At 37.6% G+C, this 27,563-nt stretch overlaps 1 protein-coding gene and 1 pseudogene across 1 annotated transcript in view; both read left to right on the top strand.

Moving 5' to 3' along the window:
• ZW10 (zw10 kinetochore protein) overlaps positions 1 to 27,275 on the top strand; it is a 40,900-nt gene extending 13,625 nt beyond the window's left edge. The window contains exons 5-16 of the mRNA XM_004052154.5: positions 77 to 236; positions 1,736 to 1,888; positions 2,588 to 2,779; positions 12,015 to 12,178; positions 12,722 to 12,904; positions 16,401 to 16,639; positions 18,676 to 18,747; positions 21,074 to 21,243; positions 22,061 to 22,191; positions 22,751 to 22,882; positions 23,634 to 23,836; positions 26,648 to 27,275. Coding sequence (XP_004052202.4) covers positions 77 to 236; positions 1,736 to 1,888; positions 2,588 to 2,779; positions 12,015 to 12,178; positions 12,722 to 12,904; positions 16,401 to 16,639; positions 18,676 to 18,747; positions 21,074 to 21,243; positions 22,061 to 22,191; positions 22,751 to 22,882; positions 23,634 to 23,836; positions 26,648 to 26,768 — 1,920 coding nt within the window. The 3' untranslated portion in view covers positions 26,769 to 27,275. The remainder of the gene's footprint in view (positions 1 to 76; positions 237 to 1,735; positions 1,889 to 2,587; positions 2,780 to 12,014; positions 12,179 to 12,721; positions 12,905 to 16,400; positions 16,640 to 18,675; positions 18,748 to 21,073; positions 21,244 to 22,060; positions 22,192 to 22,750; positions 22,883 to 23,633; positions 23,837 to 26,647) is intronic.
• Positions 8,444 to 9,385, top strand: LOC109028695 (small ribosomal subunit protein uS14-like; annotated as a pseudogene).
• Positions 27,276 to 27,563: the final 288 nt, after the last annotated feature.

Genomic DNA, 27,563 nt, shown 5'->3' with positions numbered 1-27,563 from the left:
TTATCATTATGCAAATATATTCTAATTGCCCTGAGTCCAGATGGAATGTTTAACAGTGATTCCATTTCATTACCAGGCACAGAAATGCTTGAAGTTATTAAAATCCAGAAAATGCTTTGATTTAAAAATATTGAAATCTCTCAGCATGGAGCTCACAATACAGAAACAGAACATACTTTATCACCTTGGAGAAGAGTGGCAGAAGCTGATTGTTTGGAAGTTCCCACCATCAAAAGGTGCTGCTGACCTCAGGTGGACTGCTTTGCTTCATCTGCCTGAACCAGTGTAGTGTCTGAATATATTCTACATTTTTGTATTAGTAGATGAGGGTTCATTCATAATCTTCCATGTCTGTATTGAGCGCTCATGTTAGCAAGATGCTTTCTTAGGACCAACTCATCTGGGTCCCTAAAGTGCCCTCACCTTGCTTCCCTTACATCCCTCTTAGCTGTCCCGTTCCCTAGAAATGTGAGAAAAGATGATAGGGTAGTTGGGGTCATGTGGTGAGAGTGTGCTAGAGGAGGTGATAGCAATTTGCGACCACATTAAGTTTCCATTGCCTTGTAGGACGTGCCTGTTCCTGACAGCCCTAATCCTAGTTTATCTTGGCTAGAAAGTGTAAAGGAGCTATCTAGCCATTCTCTCTCTTGCTTAGGAAAGAAGATGGGTCAGTAGGCTTGTGGGTAGAGGAGGGGTCTTGCTCAATTTCTTTCCAGTCCTTGGGGAAAATAATGAGGTAGGGAGTGCTTTGCAAGGTGAAGAAATAGGATTACTTCTGCCCTGGCTTTGATTTATGCTACTTGGCTGTCAGCCTTTCTGCCTACCTCTGGGTATGAGCCCTCTTTGGTGTGTTGTTTGCCCTGAGAGTAAAACTTCAGAGGCTGTATTTAAAGGACATGCTATTGTACCTGGTGTATTTTCCAACATTGGATTTTGAAATTTAGTGTATTTCAAGAGAAACTTTCTCCCCCTGTTCCCTTTCCTATATCCACTTTGGCCTACAAATTCATTATATACATATGTGTGTACGTAGACACATATGTGCATATGTGTATGTGTGTCAGGTATTTGAAGGGAGTTATCCTGAAAATTTTAGATTCTGTTCTCAAGTAGAATATTAGTTAAGAGAAGAGGGCAGGTGTGTTGAATTATTTGTTATAACACACCCTACTTGTTAAACTCGTTTGGCAGAAAGAACATAGAAAGGAAGGTCTGTGAAACTAGGACCTCATTTTTATTTTTTTTTGAAACAGGGTCTCGCTCTGTCGCCCAGGCTGGAGTGCAGTAGCTCAATCATAGTTCACTGCAGTCTCAAACTCCCAGGCTGAAGCAATCCCTCCGCCTCAGCCCCAACTACTTCTCCCACCCTGCCCCCAGTAGCTGTGACCACAGGTGCGTGCTACCACGCCTGACCAATTTTTAAATTTTTTGTTAGAGACAGCGTCTCACTACGTTGCCCAGGCTGGTCTTGAACTCCTGGGCTCAAGTGATCCTCCTGCCTCGGCCTCCCAAAGTGCTGGGATTACAGACATGAGCCCCTGCACCTGACCTCAAAAAGTCATTTCCTTTTTTAAAGTGATGCCAAGGACATGTATGTCATAATTCATATTTGGTTGCATTAGGAGTATTTTGTAATAGAACTGTGTTGGAAATATCAGAGAATGAGCTCTGAGGAATAGAAGTGGGAACATCTCATATTGGTGAGACAGCTGATATTTTTCTTCCTTTTTCTTAGATACCAGCAGTTTGGAATCTTACCTACAAACTGAACTTCATTTATACACTGAACAATCGCACAAAGAGGAGAAGACCCCTATGCCACCCATCAGTTCTGTCCTCTTGGCATTTTCTGTTCTCGGAGAACTACACAGCAAGCTTAAATCATTTGGTAAGGCATGCTACTTTGTTTCATTTACACAAAATCTCATGAGGCCCAGTATTAAAGGGAAGACAGAAAAGATGATAAAATATTCTCTGCAGAGTATTAATATAGGGTCTGGCCTCTTGATTCATCAAAGAGAATTGTCCTAAATATTATCCCTTTTATTAAGGGATTGGGTTTTTTTTTTTTTTTTCAACTGTTCCTGTTTTTTTTTGGTTTTTGAATAATTTAAATAAAAATCTGTAGACAATCTGGGAAACTTCAGTGGTAAAACCTGCACCGCATAATGGTTGGTGTGTAATGTCATGGTGTATGTATTTTGGTTGTTAGGTTCAAAGATTCATATTTTTTTTTTGACATGCTTACTTTTTAGAAGTGTTTTTTTTAGATGGAGTTTCGCTTTTGTCGCCCAGGCTGGAGTGCAATGGCATGATCTCAGCTTACTGCAACCTCTGCCTCCTGGGTTCAGGCAGTTCTCCTGCCTCAGCCTCCTGAGTAGCTGGGATTTACAGGTGTCTGCCACCATGCCCAGCTAATTTTTGTATTTTCAGTAGAGACGGGATCTCACCATGTTGGCCAGGCTGGCCTCAGATGGTCCACCTGCCTCGGCCTCCCAAAGTGCTGGGATTACAGATGTAAGCCACTGTGCCTGGCCTAGAAGTGTCTTATGGTGATTTTTTGATGAATGTTCATATGATTTTTCAGGTCAGATGCTGCTGAAGTATATCCTTAGGCCGCTGGCATCTTGCCCATCCCTTCATGCTGTGATAGAAAGCCAGCCTAACATAGTTATTATTCGTTTTGAATCTATAATGACTAACTTGGAATATCCATCACCATCTGAAGTTTTTACAAAGATCAGACTGGTACTAGAAGTGCTCCAGAAACAGCTTCTAGGTATGTATCTCCAAGGCAGTGCTTTTATATTTTGGAAAGTAAATATTGTTTATAAAAGTAAATATTATTTTAAAGTAGAAATGCCTATAATGTGTGAGAAAGGAGGATCAAAAGTGAGTAAATTGTGCCATAGGGGCAAAAGAGTTGCCTTCTTGTTTTTTTGCCTATTTTGCATTCCTTCTCTGCATTGTATTGACAAGTAGAGCCATCAGTGGTACCCCAGATTCTGTATTTGTAATATTATTTTAGTTGAATTCTAGGATGCACTTCTCTCACTGGACTCACAGTACCATCACAAATTGGAACTCGTGCTTTAATTATAGGAGAAGAAGAAATGAACCAAGTGTTGTTTTACATATTTCCATTAAAACCTCTATTAATCTGATATAACCAAACTTAGTTTAACGTAGGAAATAAATTCTATTTCAGCCTGTTGATCTTTGTGTATTCACACTAGACACAGCCAGTTTCTGTATTCCGTAAGTCATGTTTTTGGTTGTTGTACCATTAAAAGTGAAGTCTCTTGTGTTTTAATACTGCTTTTTTTTTTTTTTTTTTAAGTCTATTTGACTTACCTTCTATGTGCTTTTCTCAGCTGTCATATTGAATAGCCTGGCTAACCATTCTTGCTGTGGCTAAAGTAAAAAAGAAATGCTCCTATTGTTTGTGGGCCTTCCTGGCAGTCATATACTGTATATTTATGTATAAATAATCTATATGTAAAGCAAGGACTTTTCTATAGTTTTGATGAGAGCAGAGAAAAAAAAATCCTAAGGCTTGCATAAACTTCAGAAATCCAAGGTAGTTTTTCTTGTTCCCAGAGCCTTCCCTTAGGGAGGAATACAATTTTATTTTCACTAGATATAAATTAAGTTGTAAACAAAGCATCCAAAGATTAGAAGGAATTGGAGAGATGATTTGGTCCAAATATCTCAGATGCCTGAATCTCCTCTATAATATTCCATCAATTGGTCAGATAGCCAGTCTGAACGCTTTTAGTGAGAGAGAACTAGAGGCATTTTATCCTGCCCCTGGGCAGTTCTGAGTACCAGGCAGGTTTTTGTTTTGTTTTGTTTTTTAAAACTCACATTTCTTACCTGTACTCTTAAATAGTACTACGAAAATGCCAGTTTTGCAAATTAAATCTTTAGGGTAGTTATTTTAAAAGTTTGTCACAATATACTACCCTGTAATGTCTACTTTATTGATGCTGTTTCTATGGTGTGGAGCCATGTAGAATGAGTCTAATTCATCTATTACAGATGATGGATTTTCAGATTCTTTACAGTTGCTGTTATTTCCCCTATATCTTATCACCAGTATAAACATTTTTATTTTTTGAGTGACATAGTTTTAAGTTCTCCTGATCTTCATTGCTCTTCTGGTATTGGCAGGTTTGGTTTTTCCTGAAGCCTCTCTTATCTTGCAGATGGCCTTCTTGATGTGTCTTTGCATAGCTTTTTCTCTGTGCATTTGCATCCTCCTGTCTCTTCCTCTTCTTATAAAGACACCAGTTGTATTGGATCAGGACTCTACCCTTATGACCTCATGTAACCTTAATTACCTCCTTAAAGGGACTACTAGCATACCTCAGAGATATTGCGGGTTTGGTTTTAGACCACTGCAATAAAGTAAGTATCCCAATAAAGCGAGTCCCACAAATTTTTTGATTTCCCAGTGCATATAAAAGTTATAGTTACACTGTACTGTCGTCTATTAAGTGTGCTATAGCATTATGTCTAAAAAGTGTACATACCTTAATTTAAAAATATATTATTATTAAAAAGTGCTAACGATCATCTGAGCCTTCATTGAGTCATAATCTTTTTGTTGGTGAAGGGTCTTGCCTCAATGTTGATGGCTGCTGACTGATCAGGATGGTGGTTGCTGAAGGTTGGATGGCTGCGTCAATTTCTTAAAATAAGACAACAATGAAGCTTGCCTCATCAATTGACTTCCCTTCTTGAAAGATTTCTCAGCAACATGCAGTGCTGTTTGATAGCATTTTACCCCTAGTAGAACTTTTTTCAAAATTGGAGTCAGTCTTCTCACCCTGCCACTGCTTTATCAACTAAATTTATGGACTGTTCTAAATCCTTTGTTGTCATATAAGCAATGTTCACAGCATCTTCACCAGCAGTAGATTCTGTCTCAAGAAACCACTTTCTTTGTTCATCCACTAGAAACAACTTATCATACATTCGGGTTTTATCATGAGATTGCAGCAATTTAGTTATAGCTTCAGGCTCTATTTCTGATTCTAGCTCTCTTGCCATTTCTAGTACATTGGCAGTTCCTTCTTTAACTGAAGTCTTAAACCCCTCAAAGTCATGAGGGTTGGAATCAACTTCGTCCAAACTCCTGTTAATTTTGCTATTTTGACCTCCTCCCATGAATCATGAATGCTTTTAATGACATGTAGAATGGTGAATCCTTTCTAGAAGATTTTCATTTTATTTTGCTCAGATCCATCAGAGGAATCACTGTAGCAGCTATAATTTTATTTCTTGAATAATAAGACTTGAAAGCCAAAATCACTCCTTGATTCATAGGCTACAGATGGATGGTGTGTTAGCAGGCATCAAAACACATTAATCTTGTTTATCTCCATCAGAGTTCTTGGGCAACCAGGTGCATTGCCAGTAAGCAGTAATATTTTGAAAGAAATCTTTTTTTCTGAGCAGTAGGTCTCAACAGAGACCTTAAAATATTCAGTAAACCATGCTATTGGCTGGGCATGGTAGCTCACACCTGTAATCCAAGAGCTTCGGAAGGCCACGGTAAGAGAATTGCTTGAGGCCAGGAGTTTGGGTAACATAGCGATACCTGCCTGGGTATTGCTATGGGTAACATAGCGATACCTGGCCTCTACTAAAAAAATAAAAAATTAGCCAGGCATAGTGGCATGTGCTACTTGGGAAGCTGAGGCAGGAGGATCAATTGAGCCCAGTTGGAGGCTGCAGTGAGCTGTGTTCAGGTCACTGCACTACTGGGTAACAGAGCAAGAGTCTGTCTCAAAAAAGAAAATAAGACATGCTGTTTTTGAAAAATATCCTGAAAAACCATGCTGTTGTAGATGTGTTGCCATCCAGGCTTTATCCTATCTCTGGAGCACAAGCAGAGTAGATTTAGCATAATCCTTAAGGGCCCTGGGAATTTTTTTGAGATGGAGTCTCACTCTGTTGCCCAGGCTGGAGTATAGTGGCATGATCTCGGCTCACTGCAACTTCTGCCTCCTGGGTTCAAGCGATTCTCATGCCTCAGCCTCCTGAGTAGCTGGGATTACAGGCATGCGCTACCACGCCCAGCTAATTTTTGTAATTTTAGTAGAGACGGGGTTTCACTATGTTGCCCAGGCTGATCTCGAACTCCTGGCCTCAAGAAGTCCACCTGCCTTGGCCTCCCAAAGTGCTAGGATTACAGGTGTGAGCCATCGCACCCAGCCTGATGCTAGGATTTTTGGAACGGTTGATGAACATGGTTTCTTCTTAAAGTCACCAGCAGCATTAGTCCCTAACAAGAGGGTCAGCCTGTCGTTTGAAGCTTTGAAGCCAAGTATTGACTTCTGTCTAGCAATAAAAGTTCAAGATGGCATATTCTTCCAATAGAAGGCTGTTTTGTCTACACTAAAAATCTATTGTTTAGTATAGAGACCTTTGTCGGTTATCTTAGCTAGTTCTGCTGGATAACTTGCTGTAGCTTTTCCATTGGCACTTGCTGCTTCACCTTGAGCTTTTCTATTATGGAGACAGCTTCTTTTCTTCAAACTCATGAACCAAACTCTGCTAGCTTCAGCCTTTTCTTCTGCAGCTTCCTCACCTCTCTGAGCCTTCATAGAATTGAAGAGAGTTAAGGCCTTGCTCTGAATTAGGTTTTGGCTTTAAGAAAATGTCATGGTGGGTTTGAGCTTCTACACAGACCACTCAAACTTTCTCCATAAATTGCCAGACACAGTGGCTCACTCCTGTAGTTCCAGCACTTTGGGAGGCCGGGGCAGATGGATCACTTGAGGTCAGGAGTTCGAGACCAGCCTGGCCAACATGGTGAAACCCTGTCTCTACTAAAAATACAAAAATTAGCTGGGCATGATGGCACCCATCTGTAATCCAAGCTGCTCAGGAGGCTGAGGTGAGAGAATTGCTTGGACCCAGGAGGTGGAGGGTGCAGTGAGCTGAGATCATGCCATTGCACTCCAGCCTGGGTGACAGAGCAAGATTTTATCTCAAAAAAACAAAACAAAACAAAAAACAAAACTTTCTCCATAAATAAGGTTGTTTTACTTTATAATCCATGTGTTCACTAATACACTTTTAATACACTTTTCATTTCCTTCAAGAGCTTTTCCAACCAACTCAGGAACAGAAAACCAAATACCGCATGTCCTCACTTATAAGTGGGAGCTAAGTGATGAACACACATGACACATATTGGGGAACAACACACACTGGGGCCTATTGGAGGGTGGGGGATGGGAGGAGGACAAGGATCAGGAAAAATAACTAATGGGTACTAGGCCTAATACCTGGGTGATGCAATAATCTATACAACAAACCCCCATGACACAAGTTTACCTGTATAACAAACCTGCACATGTACGCCTGAACTTAATATAAAAGTTAAAAAAAAAGTAAAGGTAAATACATAAGTAAATAAAAGTAATGTTTACACTAAAAAAACCCAGTCTTTTCCTTTGAATTCAAAACTTGGCTAACTGGTGCAAGAGGCCTAGTTTTTGACTTCTCTGAGCCTTTGACATGCCTTCATCACTGAGTTTTATCTTTTCTAGCTTTTGATATAAAGTGAGAGATGTGTGACTCTTTCACTTGAACACGTATAAGCCATTGTAGGGTTATTAGTTGGTCTAATTTCAGTATTGTGTCTCAGGGAATAGGGAAACCCTAGGAGATAGAGACATGAGTGGAAAGGGTCAGGGTATGAGGGAAAGGGGTGGCTGGTTAGTGGAGTAGTCAGAACACACACAGCATTTGTTAAGTTCACTGTCTTACATGAGTGGTTCATGGCATCTCAAAACAATTGCAGTGGTAACGTCAAATCATGAAAAAGTTTGAAATATTGTGAGAATTGCCAAAATGTGACACAGATATATGAAGTGAGCGCATGGTCTTGCACAAAATGGTGCTCATAGACTTGCTTAATGCAGGGTTGCCACAAATCTTCAATTTGAAAATAAAACCCCAAAAACCAGTATCTGTGAAGCACATTAAAGCAAAACACAATAAAATGAAGTATGCCTGTATATCCAAATCTAGTCACATTGGGGGCTAGGGCTTCAATGTATGAATTTGGGCAGGGACACAATTCAGTCTGTAACAGTTGTGTGTATATATATATTTGGCAAATACACACACACACACACGCACACACATCTTGTTCATGTGCAGTGTGATGTAAGTACGAAAACAAAAGTTTTTTGCCATTTTTTTATCTTTGATTATTTGAATATTTGGCAAGCATTTCTTTTGTTTTAACAAAGCCTTGAAGATAACAATGTAGTAAATGTTTGTAAAACCCTTCCAGATTCAACTAATGAGCATTGGCAAAGAACATAAGTTCATATTTATTGTCTTCTGTTTCTTTCAACAGTTCCATTAACCAGTAATAATTTATAGTATTTGCATGTATGTAAACTGAATGCTTTGAACAATGTTCATTAAACTTTTTATAGAGCATGTTTCAGATAAAAAACTGAACACAGGTATCTATCACGTGATGGAGTGAACCAATAAGGGAATCATTAGTCTTCTCTTTTTTTTTTTTGAGATGGAGTCTCGCTCTGTCGCCCAGGCTGGAGTGCAGTGGCACAATCTCAGCTCACTGCAACCTCCACTTCCTGGGTTCAAGCAATTCTGCCTCAGCCTCCTGAGTAGCTGGGATTACAGGTGCATGCCACCACGTCCGGCTAATTTTTGTATTTTTACTAGAGTCGGGGTTTCACCATGTTGGTCAGACTGGTCTCGAACTTTTGACCTCGTAATCTGCCCTCCTTGGCTCCCAAAGTGCTGGGATTACAGGCGTGAGCCACTGCGCCCAGCCAGTCTTTTGTTTTAAAATTCCAATAAATCTGGATTTTTTTTCCCCTAACATAGAACTAAAACACTATTCATTGTAATAAAAATTAATTTTTTCATATCTTGCTGAAATTCTTTGACAAATGTGAAAGATTAAAAATACCTATGGAAAACAGACAACAACTATGCAGTCAGATTGATTTTTTAGGCTGTGAATTGATAATATTTCTTTGCAAATTTGGAAGTCCCTTTAGAAAAAATGTATCAAAAGTATGATTTAAAGCTAAAGAAAAGTATTTGGCCTTTTTATCTCATCGCACTCCTGAGAGCAAGATAGGTCACCAGCAGCTGTACTGGAGCCACTGGTGAAAATTCAGCCAGGATTCTCGCTTTTGTCGTGTCTGCTCAAGCCAGCATGGTCTGATCTGGAAATATGGCCTCAATATGTGCCGCCAGTGTCTCCGTCAGTATGCGAAGGATATTGGTTTCATTAAGTTGGACTAAGTGATCTTCCTTGAAAGGATTATCCAAGGCATCTACCTAATAAAAAACCACGATGGCTCTTTGTGCATAAAATAAACACATAAAAAAAAAAAAAGAAAAGTATTTGCAGTTTTCCAGAAATTGAATCAATTGATCTTTGATATTGTTAGAAAGATATTGTATTTTATGGACAGTATTCTGTGGTTGCTTCATTGAAAATCTTTTACATTTTAAAAAATATGTCCTTTCCTTGTAATTTTTAAGAAAATTAAAAAAAAAACAAACAAGATCACTTCTTTTGCCATCTCCCCATTTAAAAAGGATTTTCTTTTTTGTGCAAGAATCCAAGTTATTTTATAGCTGGCGAAAGTTAGAAGTTCAGGTCCTGTTAAAATCACACTTTTTATTGGACATTTAATTCTAATTTCAGGTGACTGATTTTGTCAATTCTTTTTTCACAGGAAGCATCAAATTCTTAATGTATTTGCTGAAAATGTCCCTTAATATTGTTCACTTTATTGTCTTAAAAAATGTGGTGTAGCCAGGCGCGGTGGCTCATGCCTGTAATCCCAGCACTTTGGGAGGCCAAGGCAGGTGGATCACCTGAGGTCAGAAGTTCAAGACCAGCCTGATCAACATGGTGAAACCCCATCTCTACTAAATATACAAAAATTAGCCGGGTGTGGTGGCGGGCGCCTGTAATCCCAGTTACTTGGGAGGCCGAGGAAGGAGAATCGCTTCAACCTGGGAGGCGGAGGTTGCAGTGAGCCGAGATCGCGCCATTGCTCTCCAGCCTGGGCAACAAGAGCAAAACTTCATCTCAAAAAAAAAAAAGAAAAAAATGTTTTGTATACAACAAGCAAGCAGCTTTTTTTGTTTTGCCCTGTTGTAGCAAATTGCAGCTGCCATTGATTGTGAAATTTGTGACATACTTTCTTCTAGTCTTTTTTACCTTTGCTCTTTCAGTGGTACTACCAGCTTCTCCATCTTCACTTGACTGTATCAATAGTATGCTTTGTTTTAAATTTAAAAATTTGCACATATTTTCTTAATCTAGAAAAAGAATAATATCATAATTAAAATGAGTATTTCAGTTTAATGATTACAATTTATGTAGGTATCACCATAACTTGCGCTCTATGCATAAAATATTCAAATAAACACATTATAATGTTATGTTAGTGCATGGAGGAAAAGAACTGTGATAGGATCAGTCTGGAGAAAAAAATCATGTTGGGATCAGTCTGTTGACACTGACTGGTTTGGCAATGTATTATATGAAATACCAGAAATGACATTTGTGCCTGTTGAGTGCTTGACAATACAACAGTAATATGTGATGCAGTAGTTGCAGTTAAATGTAGTTCTATCAAAACAATGAAATTGTGTTTAATGGAAAAGTATTTTATACTGTTGCTTTAAAAAATTTTTTCCATTCAAAAATTACAGAGAGGTCTCGTGCCTCCACTGAATTTTCTACAGTGTTAACATCTTAAATATTATATAGTAATATATAGTGCAGTATAGTGCAATATCAAAACCAGGAAATTGACATTGGTACAATTCATAGAGTTTATTTAGATTTCACCAGTTTTACATGCTTGTGTGTGTGTTTCTGTAGTTCTGTGCAATTTTTTCATATGTGTAAATTCATGTAACCACCACTACAATCAAGACACAGAACTGTTCCAAAACCACAAAGCTCCTTTGTGCTGCCCCTTTATAAGCACACACCCCTGCTTCTATTTTTAAACTTAAATCTCAGTTAATCAAAACTTTAAAAAGTTGAATTTCTCAGTCACACTAGCCACATTTTAAGTGTTTAGTAGCAAAATGTGGTTGGTGGCTATCATATTGGACAATGCAGACTAGACTTTAGATGTTGTGAGGTATCTTAAAGGCTTTGAGATAATATGTTCACTTTCTTCTAAGGCGTGTGTGTGTGTGTGTGTGTTTGTGTTTAAAGAGACTTGATCTTGCTATGTTGCCCAGGCTGGATTTGAACTCCTAGGCTCAAGTGATCCTCCCACCTCAGCCTCCTGAATGGCTTTGTCACTGTGCCCTGCTCTTCTAAGGCTCTTAATCCCCTAAGTCTTCCTTTGTGAATCAGAACTAGGTTCATAACAGCTAGTCTCTTTTATGAGTCCTCTTCCTTCTACATTGGCGCCTGGTTCTTAATTATTATTTAATTGATTAATAAGATATTCTAAACAACATCCTCAATATGTGTTGGAAAAATGCACCATAACATATACTGTAGAGGAGGGATTGAAGTATTCTGTTTTATAAACTAGTTATGTTTTACTGTAAAGTACAAACACTCAGATTCTATGCAGAGATGAAAAAAGTATGTTTATTCATTATTAAATAAGTGAGATTTTATTCTAAACTAGTTTCAAGTTAGAATGCAGAACTTCTGAGTGCTTGTCATACAATCAAATCAGCAGCTAGCACTAGATGATTATAATGTAGATGGCTTAATACCTCATTGTTACAGAGTACAGACAGTAATATAGTACAGACAATTCATTTGAGCAGTGAAAATAAAATAATAATAATTGTGTGTCATGATTTGTCCCACGCAGTCAGTTGAGAAGGCTGTAGAATTATCTGTGCTGTTTTCTTCCCCATCATCTTAAAATTAAAGAATTCTAGAAAACCTAAGAATATTCCAGGACTGCGAATGGTTTCTTGTTTAAAACTTCTTTTTTTAAAAAATTCAGATTTGCCACTTGACACTGACCTGGAAAATGAAAAAACATCTACTGTCCCATTGGCTGAGATGCTTGGAGACATGATCTGGGAGGACTTGTCTGAGTGCCTCATCAAAAACTGTTTGGTTTATTCGATTCCAACAAATAGCAGCAAATTACAGCAATATGAAGAGGTAAAGAGCTGAGATAGCACAGAAGGTTTTAAGACACTGTTGATTCTTATTGCTCTCTTTTGTTTTTCCTTGGAGATAGTTTGTTCTTTAGTTATACCTTTAAGTAAATTATTAATAAGGAATAGAGACAAATTCCATATAACTTCATTTTTCTCCTGGCTTCCTACCTCTTTAACTGCAGAAGTTTCTTTTCTTATTAAATATATTTTCTTTATGTTCATTTATACTTACATCAGCTATAATAGCTATTGTGTGACATTTTACTTTTTGCTTCTTTTTAGTGTTTCCTTGAATGCTAAAATAAGTATATTTATTTTAAAGATCTTTGTATTTTTACTAAGTAGAGTCAGACATTTCTACTGAAGATATTCTTTCTAATGAATTTAAGGCTGGAAATATGTATATTTTTATACCTAGTAATTGATGGTCCATTCTAAAATGACCAGCTTGGTCCTCATTTTTTTATACATTGGATTTGAAATTCTAATATTGTAATGGAATATATGTATATGATTCTTTTCTTTTTTTTCTTTTGTATCTCAGATCATACAGTCCACTGAAGAATTTGAAAATGCCCTAAAGGAAATGAGATTTTTAAAAGGAGATACTACAGATTTGCTGAAATACGCTCGTAACATCAATTCTCATTTTGCAAACAAAAAGTGCCAGGATGTGATTGTGGCAGCCAGAAATCTAATGACCTCAGAAATTCATAACACTGTGAAGGTACCAGTGTTATATTGCATTGTGTATGAAGCATTGTATATGAGAAAGCAACTCATTTTGAGATGCATATACTAAAGTGGAAGAGAGGATGACGGTTGTTGAGCTGAGTCAAGTTATCAATCTTTTTTACATTGGTTTTGTCTCCTTTAAAGTGGTCCTAATCTCCACCTCTTCCACTGGGTATTGTGAAGTGCAGATACGATAATGCACATGAAAGCCTTGTATAAATTGAAAAAGTCTACATACATGTAATGGATTATTATTGTTGAAGTGAGACAGTAGATTATTCTCATCTTTATTTCTGAAGGTCTTAGGACACAACTTTGTGACAGGTACACTTGGGCTACATTATGTCCAGAAATTATATCCTATTATGAAAGTGTTGACTTCATCTAATAGAGAGACTAGTTTTAAAGTTAAAATAATAAAAAGGTAAATAAAAAGATAGGATATAAATAATTACCTGTAAAGGCAGTGGACCTTTGACCTTTTTTTTTTCATATCTTACATGTATGAAATAATGTATATACCTTGAATTGGGCTGTGGTTTCTTTTAACATAAATGTCAATTGATTATGTCACTCTTCTGCAGAAAGTCCAGTGTCTTCCCATCTTATTTAGAGAAGACCCAGTAGCCTTACAGTGGACTACAAGGCCTTATCTGATCTGCCTCCTATTGCCTCTCTGACTCTATTTTCTATTGCATTCATCCTTCACTGTGCTGCAGGCATCCTGGACTTATTTCTGTTCCTTGAATGTGCTAGGCCTACTTTGTTTCAGAATCTCTGAACCACTTGTTACCTCTGCATGGAATATTCTTACCGCAGATCACATGATTTGCTTTTTAAAAAGTACTTTCTGATCACTTAAAAAAAATTATAACCTGCCCTATTTCCTGTACCCCTTCCTTGGTGTATTTTTCTTTTTATTATATCATCAACCAACATTTTATATGAATTGTTTGTTGTTTCTCCCTCTAGAAAGTAAGCTCCATGAGGGTAGAGTTTTGTTGTTGTTTTGTTTTGTTTTGTTTTTTTGACTGTTTTGTTTACCGTTATATCTCCAGCACTAAGAAAATACCTGGTACATACATACTACTACTATGTACTCAGTGCTCATGTGCTTACTGATTACCTTTGGTAAATGAATTCATATATATCTCACAACTCCTTGATGTAAACAGCATTACTGCTGAATTGCTGTGTGACTCTGGGCTTAATCTTCTCACCTTGTTGAACCTCATTTTCCTCTTCTGTACTGTGAGAGAATTGAACTAGATAATCTGAGTTTCCTACTTAAGTAATTTTGAGAGTTTGTAAAACTGCATTTTTCCTGAGTACTCAAATCCTAATGTGGCTTCCTCTAGGTCAGGACGTCTCAGCAGTGGCAGTGTTAACATTTGGGACCAGATAATTCTTTGCTGTGGGGGACTGTCCTATGGGATATTTAGCAGCATCCCTGACCTCTGTTCCCTAGATTCTAGTAGCACCTCTTCCAGTTGTGACAAGCAAAAATATCTCCAGACATTGCCAAATGCCCCCTTTAAGACAGAATTGTCCCTGATTGAGAACCACTGCTTTAGATTCCAGCTGGTTCTTTCTCTTGGCATTTAGGCCCTGGAATTAGATTTTCTAAACTTCCCAACTTTGAAAAAAGCTCCTCTTCCCTTTTCTAAAAAACATTTTCAACTTAATTGTTTTTCATGGTCTGTTTCTCAATTCTCTTTATTCCCCTATGTGTACTCACTGTTTTCCCAAAAGATCTATAGTTGTGTTTTTTGTTGTTGTTTGGTTTTTACATTTTGTCTTAAGAGACATCTTACTAGGTCTAACATTCTTCCGTCTTAGTTTCCTTTGCCCCTCCTCATGAAGTCACCTTTTCGAATCTTATGTATCCAGGCCCACTATTTTTCAGACAAAGATTAGCATTTTAAATCATCTCTGTAAGTAAATTTTTTCATCATCATTCTAATCTTAGCCATAATTTTTGACTACCCAGTCCCTGATATTTGTATTCTCATTTAAACTTCATAACAGCTCTCTAAAGTAGATATTATTATACCATTTTACAGATTAGAAAGCCAAGTCCACTGACTTAAATAGTTTTATTAGACTTTGAACCTTTTCTGCCAGAAAATCTCTGTCAAAGTCCAGTATGTGCAAAGTTGTTATTCTTGCAGTGGGAGTAGGGAGCCTGCTGCCTCTACATGCTTTATCTTTTTTTTTTTTTTTTTAATCCCTGAAGTATCTTTGAGGAATAAGGTTCAAAAGCCATTATTAGTATATTATTTATTTTACAGTGAGAAAATTGAGATCCAGAGAGGTTAAATGACGTTGTTAAAAGTTAGGGTGAAAAATATTACTGTTTTCACATTCACAGCCTACTGTTCTTTCATTTAGTCCCGACAAAGGAAATTTTCGATTGAAGCTTTTTTTTTTTTTTTTTAAGAAGGGGAGGATATGCTAGTTTGAATGAGTTATTTCTTAGACTAAGCCAACACATGTGCCTGGTACAAAATAATTTGTTCAAGAATCTAGACAGTGGAACCCCAAATTATGCTGCTCTGTAATACTAATAGTCTAGTATGAGACAGATGATTTTTGAAGGTCTTTTTATTTAGCTGAAATCTTAGGCCAGTTGCACAGCTTTGCTATTTCAGCCAAGATTAAGAATGCTTGAGGCCGGGTGCGTTTGCTCATGCCTATAATCCATGCACTTTGGGAAGTCGAGGAGGGAGAATGACTTGAGCCCAGGTGTTCGAGACCAGCCTGGGCCATATAGCAAGACCTTTTCTCTACTAAAAATAAAAGTAAATTAGCTGGGTGAGGTGGGTGCCTGTAGTCCCAGCTACATGGGAGGTTGAGGCTACAGTGAGCTATGATTGTGCCACTGCACTCCAGCCTGGGTGACAGAGCAAGACCCTGTCTCAAAAAGAGTGCTTAGAAGAATGTCACAGTAAAGGGGATTAAGGGAATTGTTTATCACTTATGACGTGCTTTCATCTAGGATTCAGCAGTCATTAAAATATTGTCATATTTATTGAAATCTTTTAATTACTCTGTAGAGCCGTAGCTGTATCATGAAAGCAAGCAGTATCTTATTCTTCACCGTGTGCTTATATTTGTTTTTTTTTTGAGACGGAGTCTTGCTCTGTCGCCCAGGCTGGAGTGCAGTGGCACGATCTCAGCTCACTACAAGCTCCGCTCACTGCAAGCTCCGCCTCCCGGATTTGCGCCGTTCTCCTGCCTCAGCCTCCCGAGTAGCTGGGACTACAGGTGCACGCTGCCACGCCCGGCCAATTTTTTGTATTTTTAGTAGAGACAGGGTTTCACCGTGTTAGCCAGGATGGTCTCGATCTCCTGACCTCGTGATCTGCCCGCCTCGGCCTCCCAAAGTGCTGGGATTACAGGCGTGAGCCACCATGCCCGGTCGTGTGCTTATATTTGAATTATTCTGAAAACAATATATTTTCTGTATTTTTGTGTTTGAATCTTAGATTATTCCTGATTCTAAGATAAATGTGCCGGAGTTACCCACTCCTGATGAGGATAACAAACTGGAAGTACAGAAAGTGTCCAATACTCAGTACCACGAAGTGATGAATTTAGAGCCTGAAAATACATTGGACCAACATTCCTTTTCCTTGCCCACATGCCGTATCAGCGAGTCTGTGAAGAAATTAATGGAACTCGCCTATCAGACTTTACTAGAGGCAACAACCAGTAGTGATCAATGGTACGAATTCTGGGTTGTGTGAAAATGGCAATGACTTGGTTAAATGCGTATCTAACTAGATGTTTATCAGGAAAATTAGCTGGAATTCTTTGGGTTTTCATATCCTAGAAGTTAATGCTTTTTCTGGAAAAAACAAAACAAAACAAAACAAAAACCCAGTGCATCACACAGATTTATGTCTATCTCTGACTTTTATTTGCAATAGCATAGATGTTTGAGCAAGGTATAGGAAGTAGGTGCACTTGTATGGATGGACAAATGGATTTTTTTGACATGAAAAATTGTTAATCACTTTTTAACAAAAAGTTCTTCAATTGTTGTTGAATTTTTACTTTTTATTTGAATTGAATGATATTATATGAGAAAACACATGCAAAGAACTTAGAATCCTACCTGGAAAATGATTAATACTCAAATGTTTATTATTGTGTTGGCAGTGGGTAATAGTTATATCTTCTATTCCAGCTTGCTCAGGCTCTTTAGCTTAGCATTCTTTTTACCTTTTGTAACCCAGTCCCTAATTCATTTATATTTTAAATGTTTATATTTGAAGCAATAACAATTTGTTAGGCAGCCAAAGGTAGAAGGAAAAGAATGGAACATGCCAAAGATCTGGCTTCACTCTTTCAAGATGACTTCTAATCTATATTGCATTCACGTTACCTTAAATTCTACTCCATTATCTTATATGGAATCTGTTTTTGTTCAATAAGCTTCTTCCCTACTCCTAGACTAAATTGAGAAGAAAATGGCAGAGTGTGGACCAAGTTGATTGCAGAGCAGATTTATAAAAGCTTCTTTAGTTTGAATCTGCATTTAGCAATTTCATTCTTCCTATCCTCATAGAGAAAACAGTTTCAGTTAGGGTTTGGCCCAATCAAATTGCATCTTTAGATGGACTTCCCAAGTTCAATTTTTATCGTGAGATAACCTCTTTATTTTATTCTGCTCTAGGAAGAACATGTCTCCCAAGATACTTCCCTAGCTTTAATGAATCATTACATTCACATGTCCATTCAGAGTTAATTGTAAGAAGGAAGAAATGAATATAGGAGTGACTGTTGGCAAAATGAATATAGGACTGTTTCTTCACATGGCACTCTCCTGAAATATATCAGACCAGAAGTTAGAGATGAGGGCAATATTTCTTAAATTTTTTGGGAACACAAAACACCAAACAGTATTTGTATACTGACTATCTATGGACATTCTTTCCACTAAAAGTAATAGTTTTTAACAGGACAAACAAAACCACAGCTACAATGCAACAACCCCCTTTTTCATTATCAAACTCAAACAGCAGCTCCTGCAGCGAAAATGAAATAATTTAATCAGGTATTATAATAATCAAATAGTAACAGGGTTTTTGGGTATGACTTATTTCCCTAAATATTTATTAAATCCCTGTAAGCTTTTAAGGTACGTAGCTTAAGATATTCTTATGTAGAGGTAAGTTGCACAAACCTTATGTTTGCCTTTTAAAAGTGCATTTTAATAATAATCTGTAGGTGTTTTAAGGCTAGATTTAAAGGGCAAAAAATCTTGAGGGCTAGATTCTATCCTAGAAATGTTGATTCACCTTGCATTGAGGTAAGAAGGAGAAAAAGTGAAAGCTGAAAGTCAGACTGATTCTAAAAGAACCAAGCGAGTGCTTTTATTGATACCTTGCCCTTTGCAGAGTGCGTCAGTGAGTAGGTGACATTTGCTTGAGGCTTAGCTCCATTTGTTACTGAAGGAATACTCTGGGTACTGGCAGAACAGAAATTGATAAATAGAAAAGAGGCTTTGGGTTGAATGCTGCTCTTCTTACTATCATTAATGCATCCAGGTGTTTGGAATTGTAGTCTGGTTAGTAAATACTGGTTGAGACTATATTTCCATCTAGATTAATGGTGTTTTCCAGCAACCAAGGCAGGTGTTCTGTGCAACTGTAGTTTTTGCTTATGACTCTCACTGAAGATGCACTTAGTTTAAATTTTTTTCTTGTTTTTAGTGTATTCTTAGGCATTTCTGTTAAGTCTATGTTTTCTTTTTAGTGCTGTTCAACTTTTCTACTCAGTGAGGAATATCTTCCATTTGTTCCATGATGTTGTACCAACATATCACAAGTAAGTACCACTGTATCTCATTTCTATATAATAATTGTATGTCTAAGATGTGGAAGTTAAGTTAAAACAAATAATTTTATATTCCCACTAAAGATATTTTGTTTACTAACATTCACACTAAAATGCAGTAAATCATTTTAAAACGCATATTTAAAGGATTTGGTCATTTATTACTAAATTAATTAGGATATTATAATCTTGCAGTGTAGTTCATGATGCACATTTTAAAACTCAAAAGAACTACCTTGTTTTGCTGCTAAGCATTTTCAGAACTGCCTTTACTTAACTTTCAGCCTCTAGTTCAGTTTTCTTTGTTATTTGAATTAAAATGTTTAGATGTTTTTCATAAATATCTTTGATAACATGTCAACAAAGCTATTCCTTAGCCAAGAACTCTGAATTTCAGAGACAAAAATCTGCCAGGCACAGTGGCTCACACTTGTAATCCCAGAACCTTGGAAAGCAGAGGTGGGAGGATTGTTTGAGGCCAGAAGTTCGAGATTAGTTTGAGCAACATAGTGAGACCCTCGTCTCTAATTAAAACAAAGAAACAAAAAACCAAAAAAAAAAAAAAAAAAAAAAGCTGTTTACTATTTAAAGTATTTTTTAGTTCAGATTTTTGAATAATCGGGATGTTTTTAACTAGGCTCACCTGTTGTTTTTATTATAAACCCTTATTGTGAACCTTATTAGTTTTATTTGTATTCTCTTTACTGTGGTTTAACATTCTTATTTCATTTTTTACTTAGTCAAGCAAAAGAAAAGAGAAAACATTTGCGTTAGCTGACAGCCTTGTCCTTGGGGATTTAAAGACAGGAGTGGAGTTAGATTTGCCTCTCTTTCTCCTTTGTATAACCTCGGAACTTTAGTGTGCATCAGAATCACGTGGAAGGCTTGTTAAAACACAGATTGCTTGATCCATGCCCAAGGTTTCTGATTCAGTAGGTCTGGAGTGGGGCTTGGATTTTTAGCAAATTTCCAGGTGATGCTGATGTTGCCTGTCATGGGACCACATTTTGAGAACCACTGTCCTTAGATAACGGTTCTCAGCTTTAGCAGTATTTTTATATCGTTTCATTTCATTTCAATTTCACTCCATTCATTTAATTTCATATTTTGAGACAGAGTCTAACTCTGTTGCCTAGGCTGGAGTGCAGTGGTGCAATCATGGCTCATTGCAGCCTCGACCTACTGGGCTCAGGTGATCTTCCCATCTTAGCCTTCCAAGTAGCTGGGACCACAGGCACACACCACCACACCTGTCTAACATTGTTTATTATTTTTGTAATGATAGGGTCTGTATATGTTGCCCAGGCTGGTCTTGAACTCCTTGGCTCAAGTGATCCTCCTGCCTTGGTCTCTCAAAATGATGGTATTACAATTGTGAGCCACTGCACCGGCCAGACTTTGGGCAGTATTTTAGAATAACTTATGGAGCTTTAAAAATATACATATTTACTCTCTTCCTAGAGCATTTGATTTATGTCTGATGTAAGACCCAGGTGTGTTTTTTTTTTTTAAGCCCCACAGGTGATTCTGATGTGTAGCTGGAAATGAGAACTATCTTAGTTATCTTAGTTTGTTGGCTTCTGACTTGTATATCCTAGTTTTATATTGAGTTAGCAAACTAGAAACTGTTAATTGAATGGCTGTTAGTGGGTAGATAGCAGAAATATAAGACAAGATTTCTTCCCAAGCTGGGTAGATAAGACTAATATGTGTAGAAGAATTAAAGCAGTGATTTTCAATCCTGGATGAAAATTAAAATCACCTGGGAAGATTTTAAAACATAAATGCTGTGATTTCACTCTTAGAGCTTGTGATTTAATTTGTTTGGGGTAAAGTCTAAACATCTGTGTTTTTTTAAAATTCCCAGGTGACTCTAATCTAGTCAGTTTTTGAAAACTAGTGAATTAGAAAATAATTGAACACTTCATTATATGACTGAAGTAGGAATTTGGAGAAAGGTGAAGTAAACCTGTATTTCCATAGATGTATCTGTGTAAAATTTCAAGGACATTATTATGCATAGCTGTGCTAGGTTTTCAGTGCAAAAAGTTGACTCAGGCAAACATCTTGATTCCCTTAATCTTTCTTTATTGTTACTCACCAGGATAGTTTTATAGGATAAAATCCCATTCAGGCAGAACAGCCTCCCTCTGGGAGTGGGAGTGAGAGTGATGAGATTGTATCTTGTTATGTATAGCATTTAGAAACTAGACAGTTATTAAAGCCTGGAAATACATTAGGGAAGTCGTGACTTTCATCAACCCCAGCTTCAGTAACAGGTGGTTGCTTTGTTTTTCTACCCCTCCTTCTGGCCTAGGGAGAACCTTCAAAAACTTCCCCAGTTGGCCGCTATTCATCACAACAACTGTACGTACATTGCTCACCACTTGCTGACCCTCGGGCATCAGTTCAGATTGCGTCTTGCCCCCATTCTTTGTGATGGCACTGCTACTTTTGTGGATCTTGTACCTGGCTTCAGGAGACTTGGTAACTGATACTTTCAATGTAGGAAAGCATATGGATTATGCAGCTTGTCAACATAGTATCTTTATAGTTTTTGAATGAGATAATTAGAAATTAGGTGGTGGTCCTGAGCTGTATCAGAAAGTGGGAGGGCATTTAATTTGCAAGTGTTTCCAGTTATATAATTTATAAGGTGAGTGTAGTCTTTGTGGGAGACATTTTTACTTTTTTGTAACATGATTTCATGGTACGTTAGAGTTCCAAACTGCAGTCCTAGTGTGCATTGAATTTGCCAGGTCAGGATTCACATAATAGGATTTATAATGTGACAATTTTGTTTGTATTGTTGGTAAGAGCTCACTAATGTCAGTGCTAGTTCTTTTGCAAAACCCCAAGACAGCTCCCCCATCTTACATCTCCCTTAGTTTTACTCGGGATTACTAAAAGTCAAAAGAAATGAAATGTGGAGTAAATCAATATGTTGATCATAGCAGAGAATCTATGTGTTTCACTTAGCTTTTCAATTCTTGATTTTTCCCTAGTTGGTGTAGATACATCAGAATAATGAGTAGTTCTTTTTTCTATAGTAATTTTTCTTAGCTGACTCGGGCTCTAAGCAAACTACTGGAAAATATTATCTGGAGGGTGGGGTTTGAGGAACGGGCTAATGTATTCAAAGTGATTGTTTCTAGTAGCTTTAGGGGAGCTTTATGATATTATCTAGCATTTATTTTTATATAGGCAGAACAGATACATGGTTTATGCATCTCTTGTCTATCCTGGTTTTGCAGTGTGTAATTGAACACCTTTTAAAATTTTTTATTCTGTTTTTCCATCATAGGGACAGAATGCTTTTTGGCCCAAATGCGGGCACAGAAAGGTGAACTTCTGGAAAGATTATCAAGTGCTAGAAACTTTTCAAATATGGACGATGAAGAGAATTATTCTGCAGCAAGTAAAGCAGTCCGGCAGGTAGGAGGCTCTTGCTAGCACTGAAATTTGTATCTATCCTTAGATGCCTTTTTTTTTTGTTTGCTTTTTTAAAGCAGAAAACAATATGTAACAAGTACTCAGTTGATTCCCTGCACCCCCACCTTTGGAAAATCTAGATACCTTTTACAATCATGTTTAAGAACTTTTTCTTCCCCTCTCCCACCAAGACAACACGAAACTATCTTTTCATTGACTCAATAATTGCAACTTGTTACCTAGAAAGTCTGTTGTGGCAAGTAGTTGATTCCTGAACTTAGATTTGGGAATTTGAAATACTGGCTTTTATCTTAATGCTCCCCTTTCTTAAGTGATTTATCTTTTTGCTGCAGTTTTCCTATCCTCAGGTTGATGAGTCTGCTTTTCATCTACCAGGGATATCACTATGGTTAAATGTTCAAGAAGCATATATCCTTAGTTACTTTACCTCATTTTGGCATAATGCCACTTTCCCAATGAACTCACAAATGATAAATGTAAATCTGGAAAATATGAGTCACAATAATCTTTCTTCCTTGTAAATAGCTGTATTCTTCTACAGGTACTGCACCAACTAAAGAGACTTGGAATTGTGTGGCAGGATGTCCTGCCAGTGAATATATATTGCAAGGCTATGGGGACTTTACTCAATACAGCAATTTCTGAGGTCATTGGCAAAATTACTGCCCTAGAGGTAAGGGCCATTAGATGCTACACCAGCCTTGAGATGCAATTCATGTCCCAGATTGTGACTTTGCTAAGAAAGTGATGTTGAAGAAATTGTTCATGTTTCATGTCTAACTCATGCTGTTATTTTTTTTTTTTCAGTTTTGTTTTATATCTGTTTTGCTAGAAACTGGTTAATCTCTTTTATACGAAAGTAGGATTGAACTATTTCTCAGCCTACCATCTAGATTATGAATGAGGAAGTTAGAAACTGGGTAGTGGTCCTGAGATGCGTTGCATAGTGTAAAGTCATTTAATTTGCAAGTAAACTCAATAATTTGATTTAGTAAAGTGAATGCAGTCTTGTGCAGGTTCCATTTTTCCAACACACTGTTGCAGTTTAAATTTTACATGTGATTCTTCAGGAAAATTGTCTGGACTTGGCCAGCTGATGCCTCTAAATCATAGATTGACTAAATCCCTATTTGTAATCACATCCCCTGCTTTGCAACAAGCTGTGCGACATTCTATTGGAGAAACAGGCTCTTTCATGCAGGCAAACTAAATTACTGACAATCTGTTGAAACATATTTTGTGTCATTCTTATATAGAAGTATTGTCAGAGAACTGATGTAGTGTCTAGTAAGTTGTTCCAAATTGGTTGGAAAACATGTTGTAGCTGACCCACCTGGACAGCATGCATCAAAGATCTGCTGCCCTTTCCCCACTTCTGAGCTGGCCCAATTCTATTCTATTGTGTTTCCTCTGTGCAAAACCAGGACATATCTACTGAAGATGGTGATAGGTTATATTCCTTATGCAAAACAGTGATGGATGAAGGACCCCAAGTATTTGCACCTTTATCTGAAGAAAGCAAGAACAAGAAATATCAAGAAGAGGTTCCAGTCTATGTGCCAAAATGGATGCCATTCAAGGAATTGATGATGATGCTACAAGCCAGCTTGCAAGAAATTGGGGATCGGTATGTGTAACCCTTCTATAGAGGCATATAACTCTCCATAGCTACAAGAGAGTAATAGTGCCCGTGATAGCAGGGCTTTTCCCTGTTTCCTGATGTTACTCATGCAAGACTTTCATATTGAGTAGCAGTAGCTGGGGCCTTTTCATGATCTATCATAATGCAGATCTCATTACCACTTTCCCATATTTGATAGCATAAAGACTTCTCATCCATATTATTTTGGTCTTGAGTATGTGGTTTGGCATGCTGTACAAGTGATCTGGCAACTGTAAGGATTATAGCCTTCTGACATTTGGATGGAAATTGTTGCTCACTTTAAGGAGCAGTGGATGCTTTTTTTTTTTTTTGAGACATGGTCTTACTCTGTCACCCAGGTTGGAGTGCAGTGGCTCAATCATTCCTCACTGCAGCCTCAAACTCGTGGGCTCAAGGGATCCTCCCACCTCAGCCTCCTGAGTAGCTGGGATTACAGGTGCCTACCACCACACCTGGCTAATTTATTTTATTTTATTATTTTATTTATTATTTATTTGTTTTGTTTTGTTTTAGAGACGAGGTTTCTCTATGTTGTCCAGGCTGGTCTCAAACTCCTGGCCTCCCAAAGTGCTAGGATTACAGGCATGAGCCACTGAAGCCAGCCTGGATGCATTTTCAGAATTACTTTGATATATTAACAGAGAAGTGACTTTTACCTGTCTGAAATATTGAGCATCAGACTACTGTTTGATTGACCTGCAGTCTTTCTGCAGGGAGTGCAGTAGTTTTAGAGGTTAAGCACCATATACTTAGAAGGGATTCATCTTTTCTCAAATGTAGTGGATGATGTTTTCTCTCAACACCATCAGTTAATGTTGCTGTGCCCAGTGAGTGTATGCTATATCATATCATAGTGTGCAGAGGCCATTGCACAAAGCAGAATAGATGTGGGTCAGTTACACATCCATGGATGATTTTATATTGTCTTGGTAGATTATTGGTCAGTATGTATACCTTGCATAAAGGACTCTCTCTAGAGGCCTTAAGGTCATCTCCATCCCTATAGGTACTTGTCTATCTGCTTTAGCTCGGTTTACTACAGATGTCTGGTTATATTAGACCAGTCATGCTAGACGTGTCTGAGTTGTTTGTTGCAGATATTAGTCGTTTGTACAATGTAAATGAGATCTCTGCTTGAAAAAAAATCACATCAGAATACCTCCAATCACATTTACTACAAAGTTTAGATTTATTCATTTATTATTTACAAGTCCTTAGCGGGTAACAAAGACACCTTTAAGTAATAGGCTCCAGAGGGCAGCAGATAAGAATTTTTCTTTCTGTTGTTAAAGGGCCTTCTTGCAGTCTAAGAATGATCATTAATTCCTTGTTATAAGAAAAATTATAACACTAGTATAACTCAACTTCTTTTTACTGCCTAGGAAATTTTTTTCCCCCAGAGATTTGTGTAAATATAAGGCTAAAGTTGTAAAATATACATGTGAAGGAATACAGTAGATATACTCTGTATTTATAATGTAAAGAAAAAGAATAAATTTCATGTACCTATTACCCAACTTAAGAAAAATAATACCAGTATTTTGAAGACCCATGAATCCCCTTCTCCAAATGCTCTCCATGAGGGGTAACCACTATCTTGACTTTTATGTTATTTATTTCCTTACCTTTCTTTGTAGTTCTACCCCATTTACATATATCCTAAATAACATAAAGTTTAGACTTGCCTTTTTTTGAACTTGGTATAAGTAGAATCATCTGTAACTTGCTTCTTTTGTTCAATATTATTATTATGTTTTTGAAATCTATTCCTTTTTTTTTTTTTTTGAGACAGAGTCTCACTCTGTCGCCCAGGCTGGAGTGCAGTGGTGTGATATTGGCTCACTGCAACCTCTGCCTCCCACGCTCCAGCAAGTCTTCTGCCTCAGCCTCCCGAGTAGCTGGGATTAAAGGTGCCCGTCACCACATCTGCCTAATATTTGTATTTTCAGTAGAGATGGGGTTTTGCCATATTGGCTAGGCTGGTCTTGAACTCCTGACCTCATGTGATCCGCCTTCCTCGGCCTCCCAAAGTTTTGGGATTACAGGTGTGAGCCACCACGCCTGGCCTGAAATCCATTCTTGATGGTATGTGTAGCTGCAGTTCATTTTCACCACCGCATCATTCCATTGTACAACTATTTCATAGTTTATTTGTCCTGTTTAGTCTCATTTTCACCAGTATTTGGAATTATCAGACTGGAAAGTTCCAGCTGATCTAATTGGCATGCAATGATAGGTTATTGTCATTTTAATTTGCATTTCCCTAAATTCTAATGATGTTGAGCATCTTTTCATTGGTCATTCATGTTTCTTCTATTATGTAATGCCTGTTCATATTTTTTTGCCCTTTATTCTAATAGGTTGTTTGTGGTTTCACTATTGATCCATGGGACTTCTTTATATATTTTTGTACTAGTCCTTCATCAGTTAAAATTGGTTGCCTGTGGTTACTTTGTAATACACTTATAAAGCCTAAGGCATGAGAGTATGGTCATCATTATTAGTTCAAAGAGGCCTTGGTATAGAATAAGGGAGAATAGTCTCATATTCCTCACTTGGTCTCTTCATCTGGCTGTGCTGATAACCAGTTGTAGTGGGTGAGCAAAGAGGTCAGACACATTGAGGGGCAGTTCTATAAAGAAGAGGAAAGATGCCCAGGATTTGTTTTATTTCCATTTCAAGCAAATAAGCATTTGGATCAAATAGGCAATTTTTAAGTCTTGCTTATACTTCAGAGACCTAATAGGAAATGGAACTCTATCTTTCGTTTTGCAGGTGGGCAGATGGAAAAGGACCCCTGGCAGCTGCGTTCTCTTCCAGTGAAGTAAAAGCTTTAATTCGTGCCTTGTTTCAGAACACAGAAAGAAGAGCAGCTGCCCTTGCTAAAATTAAATAGCTCCATCTTCTTAAGAAAGCTATGTCTTGAATATGTGGATTCTTCCCTTGGCATAATTACTCCCTTAAAGACTTCTTTGAATCGCCCATTGGTTTTGGTGAACCAGTACATCTTGGAAGTTTGACTTTACAGAAGAACGTCTTACCTCCTGGCCTGTACAAGGCTTTGTTTAAGAACTGTTTATTGAGATAAATTGTCAAGTAAAGCACCTTAATTCATTGACTTTCTAGCCATCTTCCTTTGATTAGCTAACAAACTGTCAGGCAGCATTATTTCATGCTGCTTCCAGAGCCCTCTGGGAGCTATATACATTGTAAATGCAGGCCCTAGCTTTGGAGCGAGGAACTGGGAGATTCCAGGAGTCAGGGTAGAGAATTTCTGAGCAAATCGGAGATATTTTAGGGGTGTGGAGGAGGGGAAGGGAGGAATGTGGCACCATATTTGGCCTTACAGGAATTAAGGAGACTTCCTGTAATATTTCTTTCCAATAAATATTGCTTTTTACAATTAAGGGTGAGTGTCTTTAATAACATGGGAGCTTTGACAAAAGAGACCAACGAGATTTCTTACATTCTATGCCATCGTTTTTATTGAGGTATATGACCGTCACACAGGACTCACTGACTGGTCATCTTCATTCATCATAATACTACCTGATAATTTCTCAGAATTCTTGGGACTCCTAGGACTTTGTTTAAGCACACATTTTTGGCACTTTTTGCTATTTCAACTAAATTTTATTTTCTTGGTTGGACTTTTCCTCCTTCTCAACACTGTTTCTTTATCTTGTCAAAT

This window comes from Gorilla gorilla, chromosome 9 (assembly GCF_029281585.2).
Source record: "Gorilla gorilla gorilla isolate KB3781 chromosome 9, NHGRI_mGorGor1-v2.1_pri, whole genome shotgun sequence".
Classification (NCBI taxonomy): Eukaryota; Metazoa; Chordata; class Mammalia; order Primates; family Hominidae; genus Gorilla; species Gorilla gorilla.
This window is presented reverse-complemented; position numbering and strand designations above follow the sequence as displayed.